General features: G+C 34.0%; 1 protein-coding gene across 1 annotated transcript in view; it reads left to right on the plus strand.

Moving 5' to 3' along the window:
* LOC117794014 overlaps positions 1–20,241 on the plus strand; it is a 164,865-nt gene that overhangs the window by 124,879 nt on the left and 19,745 nt on the right. The window contains exon 7 of the mRNA XM_034634476.1: positions 8,013–8,181. Coding sequence (XP_034490367.1) covers positions 8,013–8,181 — 169 coding nt within the window. The remainder of the gene's footprint in view (positions 1–8,012; positions 8,182–20,241) is intronic.

Here is a 20,241-nt window from a genome sequence, read left to right on the forward strand (position 1 = left end):
TGATATTTTTAATATCTGCTTTTTTTCTTACAAAAAGTGATACTCTACCCAACAAGAAGAAATTATACCATTTAAAGATTATATATATTTAGCATACATAAAATCACTGAACGGCAGTTCGCGCTAGTGACGAAAGCTACACGAAGAGTGCGAAAGGCGACTTGCAATATCACTGCGGACGGCAGTTCGCGTTAGTGACGGAAGCATCACGAAGGGTGCGAAAGGCGACTAACAATATATACAGCTAAGTTGGAAAATTTGCTACGACTGTCCGATCAGATCGAGTTTTATACCGATTGAAAGGTTTAGTCTTAACTTACAAAATGGCATACTTAAACTTTTTCTAACCAACCTGGGTCATAAGATACGGGGGTGTAAGTGGGAGGGGAAAAATTTAAATGATTGCAGCTAATGGGGCTGTTGGGGCCTTTTCGTGAAATTTTGTATATTTTAAATTCTACTTAAAAATTCGCGTCGATCAATCACCCAAATCCGATAACTGGTTCAAAAGATAAATACCTTTGAAAATATTAGTGGACTTCTCAAAATGAAATGAAAAGTTAGTTTCTTTGTTTGTCTGTTTGTATCAAAGCGCTAAAGAAGCTTTAATGTAATGATGGGGATTTATTCCTTTTCGAAGATCTAGAAATGTTTGTTCTACGACTTTTTGAAGTTTAGCGGGAAAACGCTTAATCCCGCTAAATTGAAACCACAACAGTTTTCAAACCATAGAAGCTACAGATATGTTCTAAATATCATTAAAAAGATGTGTTTGAGGGCTTTTAGGCGTACCTTTAAACTTTTCTTCTAAAGTACTCAGGTAACATTTTACAGGTGATATAATGTTTTTAAGCTTACATTTTGGCGATTTTTGACAAAACGGCTCTAACGATTTCTGTTAAATTTTATTATGCTGTAAAACGTACAGTTTCGCGTTTTTTGGTATATGAAACATATATTTTGGTTCAGGGGTTTGGAAGATATTACCTGTTAAGTGAATAAATACATTTTTCTATCGGTCGAAAATCATGTTTTAGTACGAAAAACTTTTTGGTTTTATGATATATCTCAACCAAATTGATATAATATGCATTAAACTTGGTTTTATATATCCTGACCAAAGTTGGTTTAAATCGGACTACTATATCATATAGCTGTCATAGGACCGATCGGGTCAAAATAAGGTTTTAGTATGAAAAACTTGTTTGTTTAGTGAGATATTTTAACCAAATTGATAGCATTTGCATTTAAGTCAGTTTTAAAAATCCTGACCGAAGTTAGTTGTTATCGGACCACTATATCATATAGCCAATCGGTCCAATATTAAGTCTTGGTATGAAATACTTTTTTGTTTTACGAGATATCGTAACCAAACTAATAGAATATGCATTTAAATTAGACTTATATATTCTGACCATAGTTGGTTCTAATCGAACCACTATATCATATAGCTGTCATAGCACTGATCGGGCGAAATCCAAATCTTAGTATGAAAAACTTTTTTTTCATAGTAAGTACGGGGTCTCCGACAGTAGAGTATGCTCGGCTGTAGCAAGGCGAGCAGGGGGCGGAGCCCCCTAGTTTTTCTTTATAATTAAAGAACAATTTTTTTTTAAATTTGAAATACGTTGAACAACTAAATTTATATATTTTACTATTTGCCTGCATTAATGATAAAGTTACAAAAGCAAAAGCAATTGCAAAAATTTCTGATATCCCACAAAAAAAACCTCTACACGAGGTAAAAGGGTAGTGACGAAAGCAATTTCAAGCCCCAAAATTTCTGATATCCAATTTTGTGACGAACAAAATTCAGTTTAATATAAAAATTTTAAATAAAAATATAAATTAATAAAAAAAAAGCGGTATAATAATAAGGTAACTCGCTTTCAATTAAAGCAAATTAATGCACTGTATAAACATGGTATATAATAAGATACATTGTTTATTACTTCGATATTAGTATGCAATGAGATACTAAATTTTTTTATATTCAATATAAATATGTTATATAACTAAGCGAATTTAATTATATAAGATTAAAAAATAAGGAACTTTTATTTGCTATACTTTGATTTCACGGACTTTAAAGATACGCGTTGCGTTATGTGGAGATGTTCATAAATGAACATACAATCTGAGAAGCCCTCGAAGTGCGTTAACACATTCGGGACACAAGCCACTTGAAAGGGTCACTACAGCGTAGAATTACCACATGGACCGCAACCCTGGCGCTCAGAAATAATAGACAACTGTGGGAACCTGTATACTTAAAATAGGTTAAAGAATATACGAGCTAGTACGTAGGATTATATAACACAAATAATGAGAAAGAGTGAGTCAAATATACTATAACTCTAATCTATACAAACAACGTCTTGAAAACAATAAGTAAAAAGGAGAAATCTCCCTCCAACTAACACATTAGAATATAGAACAATAAGTCGAAAAGAGCCAGATATACTTTAACACTATTGTCGACTATATCTTAATTGTACATAAGATCACATGCTAGTAAATACGATAAGTAGAAGTAAGCCAAGAATATTGTAAACACTATATTGAACTCTGTCTAAATAGAAAATAAGATAACCTATTTACCGCATGAGTGTTTTGACTTAGGGATTGGCAAGCATGCTTACATACTAGTTCTGACGATGTGACTTAAATCGCGACAGAGTTCAAGTACAGATTTGCATGCGGGAGATCTGTCATTCGGCTACGAGTATCACAATTGACACATTTTAAAGCGAACGCTAGCCGCTCTAAAAGCACCGAGGCGATTTTATAAGATCCCGGCATGTACGCCTTATGCGAATTTTAGAATTGCAAGGGATCACTTTCCCATGAAGCAGCCGGCAAGCTGAGATATAACTTCAGCTCACTATTTTCGGGGCCGTTTTTACTCGCTACCCAGACTACAGAGTGAACAACGGAAAAATAACATAAAATATTCCAAAAAAAATATCGCATATTCGATATTTGGACAAAAAAAATATAACGGTATAAATATATCAATATTAAATACTGAAATATGTTAAATACAATATATGTACTTAATAACTAATATTGCACACGCTATTATACTATACGATGCTATACTATTACTACAGCTCGGCCGTCCTGCTTTAAAGAGTCGCCCGACTCGAGCCGATCTACTTCTTGTCATAATTATATTTTCGTTTTTGTTACTTGAACAAATATGTCCTTTTTACTTATTATTCATTACATTTATATTTTCATTAGTATCTTTACATTTTGACTTACTTCTTGTTATTACATTCGAATTCTGGTCCATGATTTCAACTGTATTTGTATTTTTCGATTCAACAGCATTATCTGAATCTATATCATTTCTTTCATTATCATTTGTTTGTCTACAATCGTTGACTTGCTGCTCTTTTCCATTAAACTATGGTTTTAAATTGTGAGCTCCCCAAATTTCTTCTTATGGTCTTTGCGACTGTTGAAAATTTTCAACATCTTTGATACAGTATTCCTTTGAACTTTGGGATAAGTTTGCTTGATACGCCGACAGTTGAATCAAAATTTCGAGAGTCGACATAAGCTTTGTTGTAAGTATTTATGTGTCTGGTTTTGGGCTTGTTCTGCTCTACATTGTATTTCCTATACATTTCGATCGTTACATATTTGCTCTACTTCTATTACGTTTTTATTTTAAACTGTCAATATCTTTACCTCTCTGTCTAACTCAGAATAACATTGTGCTTGGATGTTCCTTAATGCTTCTATGGATAGTGTTATTCATGGGTACTCCAATTCGGCTAATTTCTTGTACCATTGTTCGTTTTTTTTCATTATTTAGTAGTTTTATAATCATTGGTCCTAAATCTCTGTTTATTCTTTCTACCTGCCCGTTTGCTTGAGGACATCAAGTTGCTACTTTGATGTGATTGACATTATTTAACTGTAAAAAATAATTAAATTGTTCGGATGTAAAACACGTTCCCCTGTCTGAAACAATATATATTGGTCTACTATACGCTCGAAAATTATCTTCTAAAGCGGCTATCGCTTCTCGGGACTTTGTTGTTTTGGTTGGGTATAATCTGACAAATTTCGTGCATGCATCTACTATTACTAAAATATGCTTTATTGTCGAGTCTTTGTTGTTTATTGGTCCATAATGATCTATATGTATTTATGAGAACGGTACATTGCCTTTTGGTATAACATGTAAGAAACCTTCTTGTTTGACACTTATTGCTGAAAACGCAATGCATTTAAGACAGAGTCTTATGTGGTTCTCTACCTTTTTGATATTTGGAAACCAATAGCTTTTACTTATAATTTTACTAACTTTGTCCGTTCCAACATGACCCATTTAATTATGATATTTTAAAGGACATGCTCTTCCATTGATTCAGGAACGTAAAATACAAAATTATCCTTTATTTTATTATAAACAACACAATTTCTCATTTCGTATAACTTAATTCCTTGACTTTGTTTATATTTTCGCCTCTGACCTGACATATTACTAGATTGTCGTCAAATGTATTGTCTTCTATTGCTAGTATACTATTACACCTACTTAGTGCATCAACGTGCTGCATTCTTTTACCTTCTCTATGTTAAAGTTTATAATCGTAGTCCTAAAGTTCTTATGCCCATCTGGAGATTCTTTATCAAGTCTAAGTTCGAGTTTATTTTTAGACCCCGTAATTAAAAAAAAGTACTGGGGTCTATTGGGTTTGTTTTAACGAATATGTGCGTAACAGGCAGAAGGAGAGGTGGCAGACCCCATAAAGTATATATATTCTTGATCAGGATCAACAGCCGAGTCGATCTAGCCCTGTCCGTCTGTCCGTCCGTCCGTCTGTTTGAACGCGTCGATCTCAGAGACTGTAAGTGCTAGAGACTTCAAATTTGGAATGCAGGTTTGTGAATACCATACGCAAGTCAAGTTTGTTTCCAATTTTTGATGCCACGCCCCCTTCGCCCAGAAATTGCAAAAAAACGATTTACAGGCGCAATTTTTGACATAGCACTCCCTAACTGAACAATCAGTAGAGAAGTATGCGTATTAAACGAACCTGAAAATTTCAAAGCGATTGACCCATAAATAGAGAAGTTATTTCGGAATTTACATTTAATTCAATAATTATATTTGCATGGCAAATCAAACGTGGGAGCGAGACAGCATGTATACGTTTGTATGCAAGGCGCGCACAAAGACAGTACGAATAAGTACCCATTTTTTTTTTTGGGTACCAAATAAGAATTAAGCGATAAGCAAAAATATTATCGATATCATGTAATGAAAATGTTAATGTATAATTTATGTATACACAAATATACAATTTGATTAAAATATAATTGTGTTAATATATAAATATGTATTTTTGCATGGCAAAACTCAGCAGAAGCTGATAGCTATGTTCGAAATTGCATGAGAGAAATAGCGATCATTTTGCAGCACTACTCTTGCATCTTTGCCGAGCACTGAAAGCTGCAAAATAATAATTTTAATGATTAATATTTTCGATTCCTTACACATATATATAATAAGTATCTGCTTATTATCGTTGTAAAAAAAAACTTAGCATTTTCCGCTTTAAGAATCTCATAAAATTAGACATTGCCTTTTATTTCAAATTTCGCGCGCTCTGTAGCAGCCTTTGGCAGGCTTGAATTTGTTGCGTAAAAGGGAGAGAGTGAGAGAGGAAAATGGGTGCTGCCAGATTGCAGGCTGAGCAAAGTTGTAGTTTGTGGCTACTCTTGACACACGCTACATCGATTGCAAGCGATTACGATTACGACTTGCGATTTACCAATTTATCAATTTCTAATTAACTTTATATACGTTTAATATAATACCGAGTGATATATTAGTTCAGTGAGGCATTAATAACGTAGTCTGCAGTGATAAGCACAGTGATTTAAGAACACCGAAAGTTGTTCATAGTTTCGCGTGTGTAATTTTTGATACCCTGAGCCCATTGAAAATGAGCAACAATCAACTTTTATAAAAGAGTACATGGGCTCAGCGTATCCTACTGTCGAGCGTGCTCGACTGTAGCCGCACCTCACCGCGAGCGAAGCGAGCCGGGGGTAGGCGAGCGAAGCGAGCAGGGGGCGGAGCCCCCTTGTTTTATATACAATTTTAGGAAAACTTGAAAAAAATTCATTAAGTTTTCGTTTCTATTTTATTTACAGAGCTGTATTAATTAAGCGTTGTTTAATATATAATTCATAAAAAATCTATGGCGAAACGGCGAAGTATTTTTTTTATCTGTATCGATGTTTTTTTCAATTTTTATGACTTAATTTGGGAGCAGCATGACCTTTAGTATGAAAATTTTTTGTGTTTTTTGAGCTATCTTAACCAATCTCACACAATATCAATTTGTTGCTATTTTACTCATTTTGACCATATTTGGTTCAAATCGGTCTACTATATCATATAGCTGCCATAGGAGGGATCGATTCAGTATCAGCATGGTGTGAAAAACTTTTTTGTTTTTTGAGTTATGTTACCTAAGCTGATAGATTTGGTTCAAATCGGACTACTATTTCATATAGCTGCCATATTTTTTTTACATATTATGGATATGAAATTTTTTGAAAATCGGTTTTGGCATTAACAAGTAAGTATGACAAAAGTGGGCGCACCTCTAAGGAAAAGTAAGAAAAAAAAACAGATTTTTTAAAAATTCTAAAAAAAAACTCTGCCATAGAAAAAAAAAATGGTTTTTTTTCGTTTGTGGCCCCAAATCTATCAAAAAAAGTGGGTTTCGTTCGTTTAATAGCCAAAAAGTTTAAATTTGTTGCCTAGTTTTATTTGTGATAGTATGACTTAGAAAAACAAACCTCTCTACGAGGTAAAAGTCTAGTGACGAAAGTCTTTCCATGCCCCAAAACTTCTGATATCAAATTTTGTGACGAACAACATTTAATTTAATAAATACATTTTAAGCAAAAATATATAAATTAAAAAAAAAATTACATTCTGCACCATGCGCAAAAAGGTTGAGCTTCTTTTACGTAAAATTTTGTTTTTACGCAGTGCCGAATGGAACTTTTTTAAATGAATGTATAAACCTGTTACTTAAAAAATAAGTAAAAGGGTATACTGTGTTTGTTGGAATGTATGTAACAGGGCGAAGGCATTTCCAACCCTATAAAGTATTAATATTCCTGATCAGCATCAACAGCCGAGTCGATCTAGCCATGTGTGTCTGTACGTCCGTCCGTATAAGCAACAGGATCTTAGAGACTAATAAAGATCGAGTAACCAAATTTGGCAAACAGATTCCTATAGACCCCACGCAGATCAAGTTTGTTTCAAATTCAAGCAACGCCCCTTTCCGACCCCACAAATTGCAAAAAACCACCACACCCACAGATTTTAAGATAATACAGTTTTTTTGGTAAAGAACGGTATCTATTAATATTATCTATAATCTCACTTAACCGCAGCAAGATCAGACATGTAGAATAGGAGTAATAGCTAACCTAAGTTATTAATAAAGTTAATATTTCAATACAATCACCTAACAGTATGCAGTAGTTTTAATTAGGTAGTAATTTATTTAAAGTACTTTTATATATATCGAAATAAGAAACGGATATCCTATGATCGGGATCTCGACAATAGCCTTTCCCACTTGTTTTTGTAATAATTTTTGTAATAATGATAAGAAAAATGACTCAAAAAAGAGTTGAAACTGATTAAAAAAGACGGATTAAACAAAAGACTCATTAGAAAGAGTCGCAAGTAGGGTACATTTTCCTGACGATGATAGTATCATTTATGATCATATGACTATATTAATCACATAGATGAATTGCAAAGAAAGATTCGAATTTACCCAAAAATGCTTGCTTGTAAAAAGAGAGAAAAATGCTTGTATTGGTAACGACCTCTGTGTAATAGTAACGTGTAATTCAGCGCTCCGGCTACTGATCTAGAGTCTTGAATTCCGACACATATGATAACTACCTTGGAGCTTCTTACTTGTTAACTTTGACTGTGTTTTTATTTTTAGGTCATCAATTTCGATTCACCTCGAGGCGGCATATCATTAGTAACCGAAAAAGGTGTGCTGACCACTAGTCGGCTCCTGGTGCAAAAGGCCATCCAGCAGGACTCTGGACTTTATACATGTACGCCATCTAATGCCAATCCGACGTCGGTGCGCGTGCACATCGTCGATGGTGAGTAGCCCGGTATGCAAAATGCTCATTTTCACAATAAACCCTCTGTGTATCTGGAATATATATCCTATCACGTCTTATTCGGGAAAACTTAAAAAATAAGAAAATAATTTAAGTGCAAAAATAACCATTTAATATTCAATAAGTTCCCTTAAAATTCTGCATAGTAATTAAGTTTGGTTCTCAATACAGAAAGATAGGATCACTGTAGACGGCAGTCCACAAAAGTGAAGAAAGTAGACCTGTGACCTGGTCTGCAGGCCACTACCTATCACTGCTGACGGCAGCTCGCGCTAGTGTCGAATGCAGCACGAAGGGTGCGAAAGCCGACTAGTCACTGCGGACGGCAGTTCGCGTTAGTGACGAAAGCATCACGAAGGGTGCGAAAGGCGACTAACAATATATACAGCTAAGTTGGAAAATTTGCTACGACTGTCCGATCAGATCGAGTCATATACCGATCGAAAGGTTTAGTCTTAACTTACCAAATGGCATACTAAAACATTTTCTAACCAACCTGGGTCATGAGATAAGGGGGTGTAAGTGGGAGGGGAAAAATTTAAATGATTGCAGCTAATGGGGCTGTTGGGGCCTTTTGGTAAAATTTTTTAATTTTTTTAAAATTCTTATCAAAAATACGCGTCGATTGATACCCCAATCCCCCAAATCCCATAACTGGTTCAAAAGATAAATAAATTTGAAAATTTTAGTGGACTTCTCAAAATGAAATGAAAAGTCAGTTTGTTTGTCTGTTTGTCTGTTTGCATCAAAGCGCTAAAGAAGCTTAAATATAATGATGGGGATTTATTTCTATTCGAAAATCTAGAAATGTTTGTTCTATGACTTTTTGAAAAAACCGCTAGTTTAGCGGGAAAACGCTAAATCCCGCTCAAATTGAACAACAGTTTCCAAACCATAGAAGCTACAGATATGTGTTATATATCATTGGAAAGGTGTGTTTGAGAGCTTTTGGGAGTACCTTTCAACTTTTTTTCTAAAGTACTCAGGTAACATTTTACAGGTGAAATAAAGTTTTTTAGCTTACATTTTGGCGATTTCTGACAAAACGGCTCTAACGATTTCTGTTAAATTTCAATATGTTGTAATACGTACAATTTCTCTTTTGGTATTTGAAACATAAATTTTGGTTGAGGTGTTTGGAAGATATTACCTGTTAAGTGAATAAATACATTTTTCTATCGGTCGAAAATCATGTTTTAGTACGAAAAACTTTTTGGTTTTATGAGATATCTCAACCAAACTGATACAATATGCATTTAACTTGGTTTTATATATCCTGACCAAAGTTGGTTTAAATCGGACCACTATGTCATATAGCTGTCATAGGACCGATCGGGTCAAAATTAGGTTTTAGTATGAAAAATTTTTTTGTTTAGTGAGATATATTAACCAAATTGATAGCATATGCATTAAGGTTAGTTTTAAAAATCATGACCGAAGTTAGTTCTTATCGGACCACTATTTCATATAGCTGTCATAGGACCAATCAGGCGATAATCAAGCTCTACTGTGAAAAACTTTATTGTTTAATGAGAAACCTTAACCAAACTAATACAATATGCATTTAACTTGGTTTTATATATCCTGACCAAAGTTGGTTCAAATCCGACCACTATATCATATAGCTGTCATAGGACCGACCGGTCCAATATTAAGTCTTAGTATGAAACACTTTTTTTTTCATAGTATGTACGGGGTCTCCGACAGTGGAGTATGCTCGGCTGTAGCAAAGCGAGCAGGGGTTGGAGCCCCCTACTTTTTCTTTATAATTAAAGAACAATTTTTTTTAAATTTGAAATACGTTCAACAACTAAATTTATATACTTTACTATTTGCCTGCATTATTGATAAAGATACAATGTCAAAAGCAAAAACAATTGCAAAAATTTCTAATATCCCACAAAAAAAACTTCTACACGAGGTACAAAGAAGCTCACCCTTTTTGCTCACAGTGCACAATGCCAATTTTCAATTTTTTTTATTAACTTATATTTTTATTTAAAATTTTTAGATTAAACTGAATTTTGTTCGTCACAGAATTGGATATCAGAAATTTTGGGGCTAGAAATTGCTTTCGTCACTAGACTGTAGAGGTTTTTTTTGTGGGATAAAAATTACACACGCGAAACTATGAACAACTTTTGGTTTTCTTAAATCACTGTGTTTATCACTGCAGACTAGTTAATTAATGCCCCACTGAACTAATATATCACTCGGAATTATATATATAAAGTTAATTAGAAATTGATAAATTGGTAAATCGCAAGTCGTAATCGTAATCGCTTGCAATCGATGTAGCGTGTGTCAAGAGTAGCCACAAACTACAACTTTGCTCAGCCTGCAATCTGGCAGCACCCATTTTCCTCTCTCACTCTCTCCCTCTTACGCAACAAATTCAAGCCTGCCGAAGGCTGCTGCAGTGCGCGCGAAATTTGAAATAAAAGGCTATGTCTAATTTTATGAGATTCTTAAGGCGGAAAATGCTGAGTTTTTTTTACAACGATAATAAGCAGATACTTATTATATATATGTGTAAGGAATCGAAAATATTAATAATTAAAATTATTATTTCGCAGCTTTCAGTGCTCGGCAAAGATGCAAGAGTAGTGCTGCAAAATAATCGCTATTTCTCTCATGCAATTTCATACATAGCTATCAGCTTCTGCTGATTTTTGCCATGCAAAAATACATATTTATATATTAACACAATTATATTTTAATCAAATTGTGTATTTGTATATTAGAGGTCTGCATGAGAACACTCACAGCATAGGTAAAATTGAATGTATTCGAATGAATTTAGCTGATTGAGTACGAAGCACACAATGAATTTAATGTGTATGAGTGACACACCACACTGTGTCTCATAACTAACGGCATTCAACGAAATGAGCGAGAATAAATAACTGCGTAAAACGGAATGAAAACTTTGGCGAAACCGAAGACATTCGAATGTATTCGAGGTGTGTCATAGACTTTGTGTGTATTCATTTCTTTAGAATCGCCCAAACGAAACACACGCGAAATGAACGGAGACAACGTAGCGAAAGCCGACACGGTATGTATTGTATTGTTGTTGTAGTTTAGCTTTTGTTTTGTTTTTAAAAGTGTGTTATTTATGTGTATGCTATCTGTATTATGGTTAATAACTTGTTTTCTTTGTGATTAGACTAATAACTGTGAACTTGTGACCTGTCCATAAATGTTTCCTATGTGTTTTTTCAGATTTAATTCAGTGTTTTTTTAAATATACATGTAGGTTTTAAAAGAAAATGATTCAGATGAAGTAAAGGAGAAACTTCAAAGTGGCATGTATAAGTTAATTGAAAAGAGAGGACGAAGCGAAGTTTGGCAGTTTTTTTCTAAGATAAAAAAGGAAAATGGAGAGGAGTTTGTGGACGTAGTAGCCTGTAAGATGTGTTTTACAGTTTTGAAATTTACAGGTAGCACGTCTAATTTAGTAAAACACAAGTGCTATGTAGTCAACAGCAGCAAGGCGCAGAAAACTTCGACCACTGTTGAAGTGAATTCAGAAGTGAAGCAGGAGGGCGTAGTTGTCGTAACCGAATGGGTGGTTAAGAATTGTCGTCCGTTAAAAATTATTGACGATTCGGGGCTTAAAAAGTTTGCGTCGTTCCTAATTAAGGTTGGGGCAACTTTTGGACCCAACGTCGATGTAGAAAAATTGCTACCACATCCAACTACAGTGTCCCGGAACATAGGAACTCTTTACGAGTCACACTTTGGCCCAATTAAAAACGAAATACAAAAATATATGGCGTTTGGATATGCTATCACCAGCGATATATGGACGGATAATTTTTTAAGAGCTTCGTATTTATCGTGTACTATCCACTATATAAAGGATGGAGTTTTGGTGGATCGTTTAATGGCTATGAAGTCAATGAAGGAGGCGTCCTGCACAGGTATATTAAGTTAATCTACGAGTTTATAAAATAAATTCAATTAAGTTTTTTTTCTATAACTAGGCTCAAATATTCGGACCAAAACATTTGAAATTTTGCAGAACTTCGGATGCGATCTCGAAGGGGACACGCCTATTATTGTAACAGATCGAGGGTCAAACATGACAAAGGCTTTTCGTGATTTGGATAAAATTCACTGCGTGAACCATCTGCTGAACAACGCTGTGGAAAAAACTATCGATGCTGTTCCTGACATGAGCTTCATTGTGTCCACTTGCACCAAGTTGGTGAAGTATTTCAAAAAATCAGGAATGAATTTCTTGTTGGGATTTTCGCTAAAAAGTTTTTGTCCCACTCGCTGGAATACAGTTTTCTACCTTCTAAAATCAGTAGAAATTAATTGGATCGAACTTGTAACAGTTCTAGAGGATAAAAACCAGTTAAGTAGAATAGAAGGCATAAATTTTAATCATTTAGGTGCAATAGTTAAGGTATTGGAACCTTTTGAAAATGTTTCAAAAAAAATGGAAGCAACTAAACGTCCAACCATACATCTAATTATTCCAAATATAAATAGGTTAAAGAAAAGTTGCCAGGCCAATAACACTGACATTGAAATTATTCAATTACTCAAATCCGCATAAAATAGCCAAATCTCAACAACAATAATACCAAACTTAACCAAATTTCATAACATAGCTCTGTACCTTTTCCCACCAACAAACAAATTTCTTCAATTTTCAAAAGCAGAAAAAGAGGATGTAGTCAATGATTGCTAAAATATAATGCAACATTTCTTCATAGAAAATGATTGTAGCCCAACTCAAGCACCAATAGATAACGATGAGTTTGCTGATTTCATAGAAGTTCAAGTCGATTCAAATTGCGATCAAATAGATAAAGAAATAGCATCATATTCCAATATAAGTGTTCCATATACTGTAGATTTTGACCCATTAGCTTGGTGGAATGTGCACCAAAAATTTTTTCCGCTCCTTTATAAAACCAGTTGCAAAATATTCTGTATTCCAGCGAGCAGCGCGGCTTCTGAGAGGACATTTTCAGACGCAAGAAATCTTATTACCGAAAAACGATGTCTCATTGCAACTAATGCAGAAAACATTAACAAAATAATGTTTTTGCACTCAAATATAAACTAAATACATATATAAATATAGGCTTACAAACATAAATTTAATACATATATAAATATAGGCTTACATATGTAATACATATGTACATATTATTATACTATAATTAGATATAGGAAAAATAAATATAAGTATATATGTATATATATATATAAGTATGTAAAATACATTGACTTGCGTTTTTCTTTTATTTTCTTTTTTTTCTGTACGCTTTGTGTTCTACGCATTAATGAAAAATCTGTCTCGCATTCGAATATATTCAAAACCAACCCTCTTATTTTTACGCGTTCTCACTCATTCAATTCATTGCTTTTCGTTTGAGTTGAATGAGACATTGTACGACGCTAGCGTACTCACTCACTCAAATAAATTGTGCGTCGCATTCGAATTCACTCAACTCAATTTGCGCATTGTCCTTTCGAACGTCGATTTTCTGCCATTCATGCAGATGTCTTTTGTATATACATAAATTATACATTAACATTTTCATTACATGATATCGATAATATTTTTGCTTATCGCTTAATTCTTATTTGGTACCCAAAAAAAAATGGGTACTTATTCGTACTGTCTTTGTGCGCGCCTTGCATACAAACGTATACATGCTGTCTCGCTCGCACGTTCGATTTGCATGCAAATGTAATTTTTGAATTAAATGTAAATTCCGAAATAACTTCTCTATTTATGGGTCAATCGCTTTGAAATTTTCAGGGTCGTTTAATACGCATTTTTCTTAACTGATTATTCAGTTAGGGAGTGCTATGTCAAAAAATGCGCCTGTAAATCGTTTTGTGCAATTTGTGGGCGAAGGGGGCGTCAAAAATTGGAAACAAACTTGACCTGCGTATGGTATTTACAAACCTGCATTCCAAATTTGAAGTCTCTAGCACTTATAGTATCTGAGATCGACGCGTTCAAACAGACGGACAGAAGGGCAGACGGACAGACAGACGGACAGGGCTAGATCGACTCGGCTGTTGATCCTGATCAAGAATATATATACTTTATGGGGTCTGCCACCCCTCCTTCTGCCTGTTACATACATTCTGCCAAACACATTACACCCTTTTTTGCCCATTTTCAATGGGCTCAGGGTATAAAAATTTCTGATATCCCAAAAAAAAAACCTCTACACGAGGTAAAAGTCTAGTGACGAAAGCAATTTCTAGCCCCCAAATTTCTGATATCCAATTTTGTGACGAACAAAATTCAGTTTAATATAAAAATTTTAAATAAAAGTATAAATTGATAAAAAAAAAGCTAAAATTGGCATTCGGCACTGCGCAAATAGTAATTTTAATGTACAAAGAAGCTCACCCTTTTGCTCACAGTGCACAATGCCAATTTTCGCTTTTTTTTAATAAATTTATATTTTTATTTACAATATTTAGATTAAACTGAATTTTGTTCGTCACAAAATTGGATATCAGAAATTCTTGGGCAAGAAATTGCTTTCGTCACTAGACTTTTACCTCGTGTAGAGGTTTTTTTTGTGGGATATCATAAAGCTGCAATAGAGACGCTCAATCGGAAATTAAGTCAACCAAATTTATATATTTTACTATTTGCCTGCATTAATGATAAAGTTACAATGTCAAAAGCAAAAGCAATTGTAAAAATTTCTGATATCCCACAAAAAAACCTCTACACGAGGTAAAAGTCTAGTGACGGAAGCAATTTCTAGCCCCAAATTTTATGATATCCAATTTTATAAAGAACAAAATTCAGTTTAATCTAAAAAAATTTTAAACTAAAATATAAACTAATAAAAAAAAGCGAAAATTGGCATTCGGCACTGCGCAAAAAGTAACTGATAGAATATGCATCTGGGCTGGTATTATACATCCTGACCAAGTTTTGTTAAAATCGGTCCACTATATCATATTGCCGAAATAGGGACGATCAATCAAATATTAAGTCTTAGTTTGAGATATCTTAACCAAACTGATAGAATATGCATTTAACTTGGATTTGTCCATCCTGGTCGATGTTCGTTCAAATCGGGCGACTATATCATATAGCTGTCATAGGTACAATCAATCTCAAATTAACTTTTAGTATGAAAAACTTTTTTGGTTCTTAGGACATGTCAACCAAAATCACAGTTTAAATGCCTTCATTTGCTTGGATTTCAGAATGAACAATTTTGTGTGGTGCCCGGGTTACAGAATATTTTATAGATAAAAATTGAGTGTCCGAATTATGAGGTTGTCCGAATATTTGTTGCTACTTATTGCATTCAGCATGAAATTTCCAACGACAAAAATTTTTAAATTTTTTTTTAAATACCTGATAACTGATAATAATTGCATCGTACGAACGGTGAAAAACGTAGTAGTCTGATTTGTATAAGAAGGTATCATGTCATTTAGCAGGTACTAATTACTGATCTGTAAGAAGTAATAAATAAACCCAATGTTAGAAATAACGACCCTTTGCTCTTAAATGACAGAAACTGCAGTTGAAATGCCTTCATTGGCACATATTTTAGCTACTTATATTATTTTCTTACATACAAACACGTTAATGTGATTGGATTTCAGAATAAACAAATTTATGTGGTGCCCGGGTTACAGAATATTTTATAGATAAAAATTGAGTGTCGGAATTATTATGTTGTCCGAATTAACAATTATTTTTTAATTAAATTTTATAAGCATATTTTTAAATTTTGGATACTTTACAATTTGGTCTAAATCGGGTTACTTTATCATAAAGCTGCAATAGAAACAGTCGGGTTCAGATTCAACTTTAGTATAGAGAACTTTTTTGTATTTCGAGTTATCTCAACTAAACTCACAGATTGTGTTTTCCTTACTATATTTTACACCCTGACCACCTTTTGTCAAAATCGGATGACTATATCATATAGCTGTCATAGGTACAATCAATCTCAAATTAACTTTTAGTATGAAAAACTTTATTGGTTCTTAAGACATGTCAACCAAAATCACAGTTTAAATACCTTCATTTGCTTGGATTTCAGAATGAACAATTTTGTGTGGTGCCCGGGTTACAGAATATTTTAAAGATAAAAATTGAGTGTCCGAAATATTAGGTTGTCCGAATATTTGTTGCTACTTATTGCATTCAGCATGAAATTTCCAACGACAACATTTTTTTCAAATACCTGATAACTGCTAATAATTGCATCGTACGAACGGTGAAAAACGTAGTAGTCTGAATTGTAGAAGAAGGTATCATGTCATTTAGCAGGTACTAATTACTGATCTATAAGAAGTAAAAAATAATAATCAACTGATAAAAAATGTGCAAAATAAACTCAATGTTAGAAATAACGACCCTTTGCTCTTAAATGACAGAAACTGCAGTTGAAATGCCTTCATTTGCACATATTTTTGCTACTTATATTATTTTCTTACATACAAACACGTTAATGTAATTGGATTTTAGAATAAACAACTTTGTGTGGTGCCCGGGTTACAGAATATTTTATAGATAAAAATTGAGTGTCGGAATTATTAGGTTGTCCGAATTAACAAGTATTTTTTAATTTAATTTTATTAGCATATTTTTAAATTTTAGAATACTTTACAATTTGGTCAAAATCGGGTTACTTTATCATATAGCTGCAATAGAAACAATCGGGTTCAGATTCAACTTTAGTATAGAGAACTTTTTTGTTTTTCGAGTTATCTCAACCAAACTCACAGGTTAAGTTTTTTTTTTACTATATTTTACACCCTGACCAGCTTTTGTCAAAATCGGATGACTATATCATATAGCTGTCATAGGTACAATCAATCTCAGATTAACTTTTAGTATGAAAAACTTTTTTGGTTCTTAAGACATGTCAACCAAAATCACAGTTTAAATGCCTTCATTTGCTTGGATTTCAGAATGAACAATTTTGTGTGGTGCCCGGGTTACAGAATATTTTATAGATAAAAATTGAGTGTCCGAATTATTAGGTTGTCCGAATTAACAAGTATTTTTATACCCTGAGCCCATTGAAAATGTGCAATAATGAGTAAAATGTATTTGGCAGAATGTATGTAACAGGCAGAAGGAGGGGTGGCAGACCCCATAAAGTATATATATTCTTGATCAGGATCAACAGCCGAGTCGATCTAGCCCTGTCCGTCTGTCTGTCCGTCTGTTCTTCTGTCCGTCTGTCTGTCCGTCTGTTCTTCCGTCCGTCTATCTATCCGTCTGTTTGAACGCGTCGATCTCAGATACTATAAGTGCTAGAGACTTCAAATTTGGAATGCAGGCTTGTGAATACCATACGCAGGTCAAGTTTGTTTCCAATTTTTGATGCCACGCTCCTTCGCCCACAAATTGCACATAACGATTTACAGGCGCAATTTTTGACATAGCACTCCCTAACTGAACAATCAGTTGAGAAGTATGCGTATTAAACGACCCTGAAAATTTCAAAGCGATCGACCAATAAATAGAGAAGTTATTTCGGAATTTACATTTAATTCAATAATTACATATGCATGGCAAATCGAACGTGCGAGCGAGACAGCATGTATACGTTTGTATGCAAGGCGAGCACAAAGAAAGTACGAATTAGTACCCATTTTTTTTTTTTTGGGTACCAAATTAGAACCAAGCGATAAGCAAAAATATTATCGATTTCATGTAATGAAAATGTTTATGTATAATTTATGTATATACAAATATACAATTTGATTAAAATATAATTGTGTTAATATATAAATATGTATTTTTGCATGGCAAAAGTCAGCAGAAGCTGATAGCTATGCATGAAATTGCTTGTGAGAAAAAGCGATCATTTTGCAGCACTACTTTTGTATCTTTGCCGAGCACTGAAAGCTGCAAAATAATAATTTTAATTATTTATGTTTCCGATTCCTCACACATATATATATAATAAGTATCTGCTTATTATCATTGTAAAAAAAAACTTAACATTTTCCGCTTTAAAAATCTTATAAAATTAGGCATTGTCTTTTATTTCAAATTTTGCGCGCACTGCAGCAGCCTTTGGCAGGCTCGAATTTGTTGTGAGAGTGAGAGAGAGAGGAAAATGGGTGCTGCCAGAGTGCAGGCTGAGCAAAGTTGTGGTTTGTGGCTACTCTTGACACACACTACATCGGTTCCAAGCGATTACGATTTGCGATTTATCAACTTATAAATATTTAATTAATTTTAAATACGTTTAAATACCTTTATAATACCGAGCGCATGCAAATCTGTACTTGAACTTTGTCGCGATGTTAGTCGCAACGTCAGAGCTAGTATGTAAGCACGCTTGTCAATCCCTTAGTAAAAACACTCACGCGTTTGTTTAAGAACTGTCTCGTTTATTGGGTTTGTATGAGGTTTTATGAGATATCTTATGTACTAATTAGAAAGAGCTCAATATAATGTTGACAATATTCTTGGCTTACTTCTACTCATCGAATCTATGTGATCTTATTTATTATAAGGATATAGTTGACATGATGTTAGAGTATGTTTGACTCTTTTCTACTTATTGTTCAATGTTATTAAATCTAGTATTTAAAGTGAGTTAACCATCGGGTTAACGTTTACTTGGCTCCTTTTTACTTATTGTATAGATTTGTAATATATCTGACTCCTTTCTTTGCATTCTTGTATTACATGATCTTACGTACTTGCGTGTGTTTCTTATAGATTTTGAGCATATAGGTTCACACATTAGTCTATTATTTCTGAGCGCAAGGATTGCGACCCTTGTGGTAAGTGGTTTGTGTCCCAAATCTGTCACGCATCCCGAGGGCTGTTCAAACCGTATGTTTATTGATGGACATTTTGCGGGGGGCCATTTTTAGTAGTTGTCGTTGGTAACCCGAAGTCTATATTAATTTTTTGCTTATCTGTTGTACATTTTCTTATTACATATATTATACCTATAACTATAATTCCAAAGATTATCAGTGTTAAAGACGTGTGTCCAGTTACAATGTGAAATTCTATGTTTCCTAGCTTGAATTTATCGTGGTTTTTTCCATTAATATCTTAATTTTATCAATTTCTTCTGTGTGGTTTATCAACTTATTTGCTAGTTGTCTTATTTGAGTTAGTAGGATGTTATTTGCTGATTTCATTAAAGGTGCTGCCAGATATTCTACGTCATCCTCTGTTGGAATTTTTTTGAGATGCGGTTAGTAGATGTTTTTCTTGGTGTGCTGTACATCCTTCTACTAGTCGCAAAATGCCTTGTCCTGCGATGTGTTTCACTTTGTTGTGCTGAGTTTTACAAGTCCATTCCAGAACTGGATCAGTGAAAATTTTAAATTGCCATGTGTTTCGAGTTTGTAGCTGTGTCCACATATCTTCCGTTGTAATTTGTTGAAATTCACAATCTAGATTCAGACTTTGCTTTAGAGTTGATACTTCGCATGAGTTGTCGGTTGCGCTCTTCCTGGGCATAGTACATGTTTATTGGATTGCAGGTTACATGACGCTAGCTGGGTTTCTGATATCAACGTGTAGATATCCTGGTTGAAGTTATAAGCTGGATATTCAGCCTTTATTTGAACTATGACTGTCCTTTTGTGTTTGACGATTGGAATCGGGATTAGTCGGTAGACAGTTGCAGATTCCTGGTTGAATAACGGAATCTCGGCATGTATAACTAGTCGATTATCCATTATCATGGCTTGAGCTTCCATTAAGTTATATATTTCCTTCAGCTCTGTACCTGTCGATGTTCCTGGAAGTCTTTGTTTGACTGGTAGCCTTTCTTTGATGACATTGATTTCCTTTTTTCAGCTGGGACGGTATAAGTAGTTGCGGATTGATTCTCCCATGATTCAGGTCGATTAATAAGTTTGTGATTGCTGATTGTATATTTTCGCAGTTTTCTATTAGTTGAGTTATTTGTGACAACATGATTTGGTATGATAATGCCATTGGGTTTATATATATTTTTTCGTCTATATCGTTGCGAAGTCTTTGAATCTCGTTATCCATTGCTGCGAACTGCTTGTTGACGTCGTCCG

Source organism: Drosophila innubila, chromosome X (genome assembly GCF_004354385.1).
Source record: "Drosophila innubila isolate TH190305 chromosome X, UK_Dinn_1.0, whole genome shotgun sequence".
Taxonomy (NCBI): domain Eukaryota; kingdom Metazoa; phylum Arthropoda; class Insecta; order Diptera; family Drosophilidae; genus Drosophila; species Drosophila innubila.